The sequence below is a fragment of the Trachurus japonicus genome, chromosome 9 (assembly GCF_045865225.1).
Source record: "Trachurus japonicus isolate A0001 chromosome 9, Traja_1.0".
Taxonomy (NCBI): domain Eukaryota; kingdom Metazoa; phylum Chordata; class Actinopteri; order Carangiformes; family Carangidae; genus Trachurus; species Trachurus japonicus.
The window spans coordinates 2,942,982-2,950,887 of record NC_140915.1 but is presented as its reverse complement, the minus strand read 5'-3'; the positions used below and the strand labels follow the sequence as shown (position 1 = coordinate 2,950,887).

General features: G+C 44.1%; 2 protein-coding genes across 2 annotated transcripts in view; one reads left to right on the top strand and one right to left on the bottom strand.

The window, feature by feature from the left end:
- LOC146980624 (cilia- and flagella-associated protein 77-like) overlaps nucleotides 1–7,612 on the bottom strand; it is a 14,195-nt gene extending 6,583 nt beyond the window's left edge. Inside the window, exons 1-4 of the mRNA XM_085787914.1 lie at nucleotides 7,449–7,612; nucleotides 5,669–5,775; nucleotides 4,536–4,635; nucleotides 1,202–1,454 (exon numbers count right to left, since the gene is read on the bottom strand). Of these exons, the coding sequence (XP_085644040.1) occupies nucleotides 1,202–1,454; nucleotides 4,536–4,635; nucleotides 5,669–5,731 (416 nt within the window). The 5' untranslated portion in view covers nucleotides 5,732–5,775; nucleotides 7,449–7,612. The remainder of the gene's footprint in view (nucleotides 1–1,201; nucleotides 1,455–4,535; nucleotides 4,636–5,668; nucleotides 5,776–7,448) is intronic.
- The window catches only part of LOC146980516 (uncharacterized), a 528,771-nt gene that overhangs the window by 139,332 nt on the left and 381,533 nt on the right, over nucleotides 1–7,906 (top strand). The window lies entirely within an intron of this gene.

Genomic DNA, 7,906 nt, shown 5'->3' with positions numbered 1-7,906 from the left:
GAAAAGAGGGAGGAGGAGAAGGAGGAAGAGGAAGAGGAGGAAGGAAAAGAGAGAGGAGGAGGAAGGAGGAAGGAGAAGAGGGAGGAGGAGGAAGAAGAGGAGGAGGAAGAGGAGAAGGAAGGAAAAGAGAGAGGAGGAGGAAGAGGAGGAGGAAGAGGAGAAGGAAGGAAAAGAGGGAGGAGGAGGAAGAGGAGGAAGAAGGAAAAGAGGGAGGAGGAGGAAGAGGAGGAAGAAGGAAAAGAGGGAGGAGGAGGAAGAGGAGGAAGAAGGAAAAGAGGGAGGAGGAGGAAGAAGAGGAGGAAGGAAAAGAGAGAGGAGGAAGAGGAGGAGGAAGGAGAAGAGGGAGAAGGAGGAAGAGGAGGAAGGAAAAGAGGAAGGAGAAGAGGGAGGAGGAGGAAGGAGAAGGAGGAGGAAGGAGGAGGAGGAAGAAGAAAAGAGAGGGGAGGAGGAGAGAGGAGGAGGAAGAAGAAAAGAGAGGGGAGGAGGAGGAAGATGAAGAGGAAGGAAAAGAGGGAGGAGGAGAAAGAAGAGGAGGAAGGAAAAGAGAGAGGAGGAGGAAGGAGAAGGAGGAAGAGGAGGAGGAGGAAGGAAAAGAGGGATGAGAAGGAGGAAGAGGAGGAGGAAGGAGGAGGAGGAAGAAGAAAAGAGAGGGGAGGAGGAGAGAGGAGGAGGAAGAAGAAAAGAGAGGGGAGGAGGAGGAAGATGAAGAGGAAGGAAAAGAGGGAGGAGGAGAAAGAAGAGGAGGAAGGAGAAGAGGGAGGAGAAGGGGGGAGGAAAAAAGGTAGGAGAAGGAAAAGAGGGAGGAGGAAGAGGGAGGAGGAGGAAGAAGAGGAGGAGAAAAGGGAGAAGGAGGAGGAAGAGGAGGAGGAAGGAAAATAGGGAGGAAGAGGCGGAAGGAGAAGGAAGAAGAGGAGGAAGGAAAAGAGGGAGGAGAAGGAGGAAGAGGAGGAAGGAAAAGAGGGAGGAGAAGGAGAAGGAGAAAGAAGAGGAGGAGGAAGAGGAAGAAGAAAAGAGGAGGAGGAAGAGGAACAGGAGGAGGAGGATGAAGGAAAAGAGGGAGGAGATGAAGGAGGACAAGGAGGAAGAGGAGGAGGAAGAAAAGGAGGAGAAAGAAGAGGAGGAAGAAAAAGAGGGAGGAGGAGGAAGATGAAGAGGAGGAAGAGGAGAAGAAGGAGAAAGAAGAGGAAGAGGAGGAACCGACCTTCTGGTGACTCCAAAGACGATGTCGGGCACGGCCGGGCGGCGTGAAGCCCCTCCCCCCTGCGGCCCGGCGGGGGCGGGGGGGAGGGGTCTGGTCCTGGCCCCGCCCCCTTGGGCCCGGTAGCGACTCAGCTCCTTGGCCGTCACCAGGCCGCTCCGCACGGCGTTCCGGTTCAGAGACAGGAAGTCAGGAGGAGCCGGTCGCCGCGGCGCCGAGCAGCCGCGACTGGACTGGACCGCCCAGCTGGACAGAACTACAGAGAGACAGAGAGATAGAGACTACAGCTCCCAGCATGCACCTGACCAGAGACCGCCCAGCTGGACAGAACTACAGAGAGACAGAGAGAGATAGAGACTACAGCTCCCAGAATGCACCTGACCACAGAGACCGCCCAGCTGGACAGAACTACAGAGAGACAGAGACTACAGCTCCCAGCATGCACCTGACCAGAGACTACAGCTCCCAGCATGCACCAGACCACAGAGACTACAGCTCCCAGCATGCACCTGACCAGAGACTACAGCTCCCAGCATGCACCTGACCACAGAGACTACAGCTCCCAGCATGCTTGACAGCATAGACTGGTTGATAGACATTGGCCGTGATTACTTTACTTATAATCATCACCTCATTTTAATGAGAACAATACGGACGAGGTTTTAGCTTTATGTCACATTTTCACGTCACTATATCACCGTTGTGACTACTCTGATGTTTATGAAGTCTATAAAACGAATTGTTGAACAAAAATTTTAGATTAGCTGGGCTAACCGTTAGCTGTTAGCCGTTAGCAGTGTCAATAAACAATAACTCAATAAACGCTCCATGAAAAAAACATTTTTTCCAGCGGATATCCTAGTTCCAACATGACTGAGCTAACTGGAGTAGTTTCATGTCGTGTCCCACAACGGGAGGGTTTTAACAGCTGACGTCCTGCTGTTAGCTTAACTGCTGCTGTTAGCTGTCAGCAGCAGCTAAGCTAACAACTACGATAACCATGACTAATTACAAAAACGTGCACACAGAAATAGTAATGTTTGTTCAATAATTCGTTTTATAGACTTAACAAACATCAGATTTAGTCTAAACGGTTTTGGCAGCACGGAGCCCCCACATTTGGTACCTACACCGGTGGCTAACGCTACCAGTTAGCCGCTCGCTAGAATGCTACTAAAACTGACTTCCGTTGTGGTGTGACGCAATGGATCATGGGAAAATAAAGTGATGGATACTGCTAGTACGTACTGATTTGGCCAAAATGCAGTATGCAGTATGCAAACAAAAGCTAAATCTGCAGTATGCGAAAAGTTCCCGGATGTCGTACTGATTCGGAAAATATCTTCAGTATCTGACCAGTCTACATTGTGTACTGTATCCCACAATGCAATGCTCCCTGACGTCTAACCGTAACCAAAGACCAAAGTTAAGTATCTTAGCTGAGGACCGTAACTATGTTATATAGTTTAATAGGATTAAATTTAATGCAGCCTGATGTGTTGATTGTAAAACATGTATTTATTGAGGTAAATGTGGTGGTTTGTGTCCGTAGGCTCCAGAGCCCCGAGGCAGCGCTGCTCTTCTGTCCAATACACACAGGAAGCTTCACTTTACATTCAGACTAACTAATGCTACTGATACAGCTGTTAGATTTATATCACTGAGACCAACATTTATCTCCTAGAAATAATTTAACCAGCCGGTGGTAAACCTCTAAAAACCTGCGGGTAAGTTAATTAGCGATGGTTTTCTCCCCCGGGATGACGACGGAGGTTGGCCGCCCGAGCAGCTCTGCAGACCGGCTGCTCAGCACTGATTGGCTGCCGTACTCTATGCATAACTATGACAACTAGTGAAATCATGGAAACGTAATACAACTCCAGTGGTCCGGCAGAGCAAAGCCGGCGTTGTTGTACGGCGCTTGTGGGACTTCCACAACTGGTAAACAGCGGCAGCAGGTCCACTGTCAGCCATGCTGGACCGATACAAACGGGAAGAAAAGAGCGACTCGGAGCGAAGTGGAATTCACTGGAATCTCTGGAATGACGTCGTCAGAGCGATCTGTTGAATTGTTTCAAAGTGATCATAGATATATATACTGACTAGTTCCCAGGCAGCTCTATATGCTCTATGCACAGCTCCACCACTTCCTGAATTTAAGGCAGGTCCTTCATTTCCTGTTTTACATTATTGGACAAACTGATTAATCCAGGTGTGTCTGACCATTGTGACTACTCAGACACACCTGGATTATAATCAGTTTGTCCAATAATGTAAAACAGGAAATGAAAGACCTGCCTAATGGTGCGTTCCAGGCAACCCGTAACTCGTATTTTTCCGACCTGTTCCTATGGTTACCCGTTAGAACGTACAGTCAAACTCGTAACTTCCCACCTGTGAACTCGTACTAGATTGATCTACTCCCAGTTCCCAGTTCGTAACTCGTAACTTGCCTGGAACGCTACAAACTCATAACTGGTGACTTGAAGTCGTGACTTACGGGTTAAAAAGCCTGCCTGGAACGCACCATTAAATTCAGGAAGTGGTGGAGCTGTGCATAGAGCCCATTGAGTGGAATACGTCAACGTGGCGGCCATCTTGGTCAGGGGGAAGCCGTGTCTACTTCCTGCATCAGAGGTCTATCAACCATTAACATCACCACAACTCACTGGATATTCAACCCATTTTCAAGCTGTTTGGTTTTTTATAAATTTCAGACACATATTTATGATACAACAACAACAAAAAGGTGTTTTTGAAAATTTTTTATAATTTTTTTTATGTATTGAAACATACACTTCCATACTCAGACACACACCCACATGCATAAATACAGTGAAATGTGTTGTACAGGGTCTGACGGGTCTGACTGCTGGTCAGGCGTTTATATGTCTATGGTCAGAAACCCCTGACCAAGATGGCCGCCGTGTTGACGTACGCTGAGAAGCAGAAGGCGACATCTAGTCAGTATATACAGTATGTATCTATGCAAAGTGACAGAGCGACACGAGAGACAGCGACAATAATAAAACGCAAATGCCGTTATTTTTCACTGAGCACGCCACTGACTCTGTGTGTGTGTGTGTGTGTGTGTGTGTGTGTGTGTGTGTGTGCGTGTGTGTGTGTGTGTGTGTGTGTGTGTGACAGCAGTGATGGTTGCCTGGAGGCATGTCTCCTTCACACTAACACAACCTGACAGCTGACTGCTGCTCAACCTCACACACACACACACACACACACACACTCAGACTACAGTCAGCTGTGTGTGTGTGTGTGTGTGTGTGTGTGTGTGTGTGTGTGTGTGTGTGTGTGTGTGTGTCAGGTGGGCGGGGCTTACCCTCGGCCACGCCCCCGTCCCTCAGCGAGCTGCTTGTTCCAAAGGTGAAATCTGGATCCACAGCCAACAAACCTCTGGACCTGGACTGACCCAGAGGAGCCTGAGGGGGGGGGGGGCGGGGGGGGGCATCTTCATCATCTTCATCATCTTCATCATCATCATCATCATCATCATCATCATCATCATCATCATCACAGTGTTGAGAGGAGGCTGCTTTTAAATGGATAGATCAACATTTAGTCAAATTAGCCCATCACCATAATCCCTATAGTCATAGCAGTAGGTTCGTTACCTTTAATTGTCGGTGCAAGCTATTTTTAGAACAGCGGAGCAGAGCCGTGAGCTGCTCAGAGCTACGCTACCGAGGCTCATTATGGGATTTCTTGGTTTCCCTCATCATCAAACTCATCAAATACACAATCCAACAACTCCACAACGCTCTGGTGGACAAGTTGTGAGCTGCACATTCACCACGCTATGAGATAATAACACAACGTTACCACACAGAGTTGTTTTAGAGGGAAATTCATGTAAAACCACTGATGCACGTTGCCTTCAGGGACAGTTTTTCATCATCAGTCTCTGTATTTCCCTCTACAACAACTCTGTGTGGTAACGTTGTGTTATTATCTCATAGCGTGGTGAATGTGCAGCTCACAACTTGTCCACCAGAGCGTTGTGGAGTTGTTGGATTGTGTATTTGATGAGTTTGATGAGGGAAACCAAGAAATCCCATAATGAGCCTCCGTAGCGTAGCTCTGAGCAGCTCACGGCTCTGCTCCGCCGTTCTAAAAACAGCTTGCACCGACAATTAAAGGTAACGAACCTACTGCTATGACTATAGGGATTATGGCAATGGGCCAGTTTGACTAAATGTTGAACTATCCCTTTAAATATGAAGCTTTATCCATTTAAACTAAATAAACTAGAGCAACAACAACTGTTGTTTTACATTTCATATATTTCACTGATCGTAATTAAAGAATGTTGAGTGTGTTTTATTGAAAGTGACAACAGGAAGCTGCTTCACAATAAAAGCTCAGCAGAGCTCTTCTTTTATTTTGAAAAGCGGACGAGACAGAAACTTAACGGTGAGACAATGTTGTTGTTTGTTTGTGTGTTTGTTTGTTTACCTTGATGAGCAGCGGATTGGTCGTCATGGAGTCTCTGACCACGCCCAGCCTGGGTGACGACATGTTTCCGGTCTGACCGATGAAGATGATGATGATGATGATGAAGGCTGATGATGAAGAGCAGAGGTAGATACAGATGTCAGCAGCTGTAATGATGACGTCACACCTGGACCCCCAGGTGCCACTCAGACTAGTGATGTTCGATACCACAAATTTCCTTTCTGATCCGATACTGAGTATAATTCAGGCTGGTGTCGGTGATACCGATCCGATACCGATACTTTGTGCAAATACACCTAATGTGCCTGGTGAATCTAATAAAATAAAATAAAAAGTTCTGTATTTCAAGTCATAGCTTCCTAAAGATGCAAGACTACAGAGTAACGTATTTATTTTAAACTCTGAACTATATTGAGGTAGTGGTCTCGTTTAGAATATAGCTGATAGTGTTTCAAACACTAAAAAAAGAACATAAGTAAAATAATAAAACCATGAATTAAATAAGAAAATGATAAACAAACATATCTTTTTTTTAATTCATGCATTTGGGTCATTATCAAAATACGGTGAAAAACATGTCCCTGCACATTCCAGACACACAAATTCTTGAAAATTTAAAAAAATCATCCACATTAAACCAAAATTATGTCATTTAAAACCATTTTAAATGATGATGATAATTTCAGTTTATATATTTACTGTTTTATTTTATTTTTTTCAGTTTTAATTTCCTTTGTACCTAAAAAAAACACTTGTCCCACTGCCATGGTTCAACACTATTGGACAGTGTAAAAATATTTCCTCTTTTTTCTTTAAAAAAGAAAAAGTGGTCAATAATGGGCAAACACTGGGCTTAATATATGAATAAAATTAAATCTAAATTGGCTATTTAATAATAAAAATATTTTTAAAAGAATATCTGTCCTTCGATTTGGTGTCATTGGTGTTACTGGTATCACAGACCTTTATTTTGAAAGGTTAAGAATATGTAAGAGAACTCCCAAGGTCAGAAAGAAGAAGAAGAAAAAGAGCCATTTAAGACAATACATTGTGAGTGTCTCTTTCATGAGTAAAAAGTAAGATATTTCACATTAAAATGTCATTTTTCAATGTGGTTCTTTTTTGTGTCATTGGTGTTACTTTGATTTGCGCTATAATTAAATATTTTTATGGAAAAAAAAACAGTTTAATAAGTATAATTTATAGATTTTAAGGTGCTGACTCATGCTGGCTTTGAGCTAGCTTGGACACTATTTTGTATAATTAGCCTTTTATAGATATTTGTCATTGGTGTTACCATGTGGTTCTTTTTACAGTCTATGGGTAACACCAATGACAGAAAACTGACAGAAAAATATTATAGTTGTCCATTATAGTTGGTAACATTGTCAACATGCTAATAAATAGTTCCCACTAAATTAAATTTGTGAAAACTGAATTAAAATTTTCAACTTTTTTGACTCGGAAAATCACCGTATTTTGATAATGACCCATTTATAATATTATTCATAATTTTCCCACAGATATTACAGACTTCATCTTCACTGTTTGTGGCGCTGAAATAGCTCCACACCTGACTCCTTTCCACTGAGCAGCATGCCGCTGTGCTTACACGTTACGCACTTAGGCGGAAGAAAAAGTAGTTCCTACCAACCAACCGCGTCATTTAGACCAGATGTGAATAGTTTAGTAACTTTCCATGTTAATGATTAGATATACATAACCACAAATGACTGAAGTATCAAAAGTATCGATCTGTACATCACCTGCTCAGACTCACCTGTGTTTAGTCCGTCGTGTCCTCCGGTCGGTCGAGCTGCTCCGTTACTATGGCGACATGACTCCAAACCTAACCACCGGAAGTGTAAAGATTTCAAATTAAAAGTTGTAAGTGGAGTGAAGTGAAGCCGCTTCCTCAGACCAGACGCGTCTTTTACTCTGAAAGCGACGGTTTCCGGTTTGAATGACGCGTTTCCTTGGTAACGTGAAAACAAATCAAACTGACGTGACTTTTTTCCCCCCTTTTTTTTCGAACTTTGTTTCACATTATAAAACAATAATCTTCCACAGAGTTTACAGATACTCACAGTCTTAATCGCTTTCTGGTTGTTTGAACATTTATGGATAGGAGAGGCCTAAGGTTGTTTTTTTTAAAGGGACAACGAGGAGTTTCTAATCGGTTATAAAAAAGTCTCACGTTAATGTGGATGAATCTCCGCTACCCACACTTGTTAATGG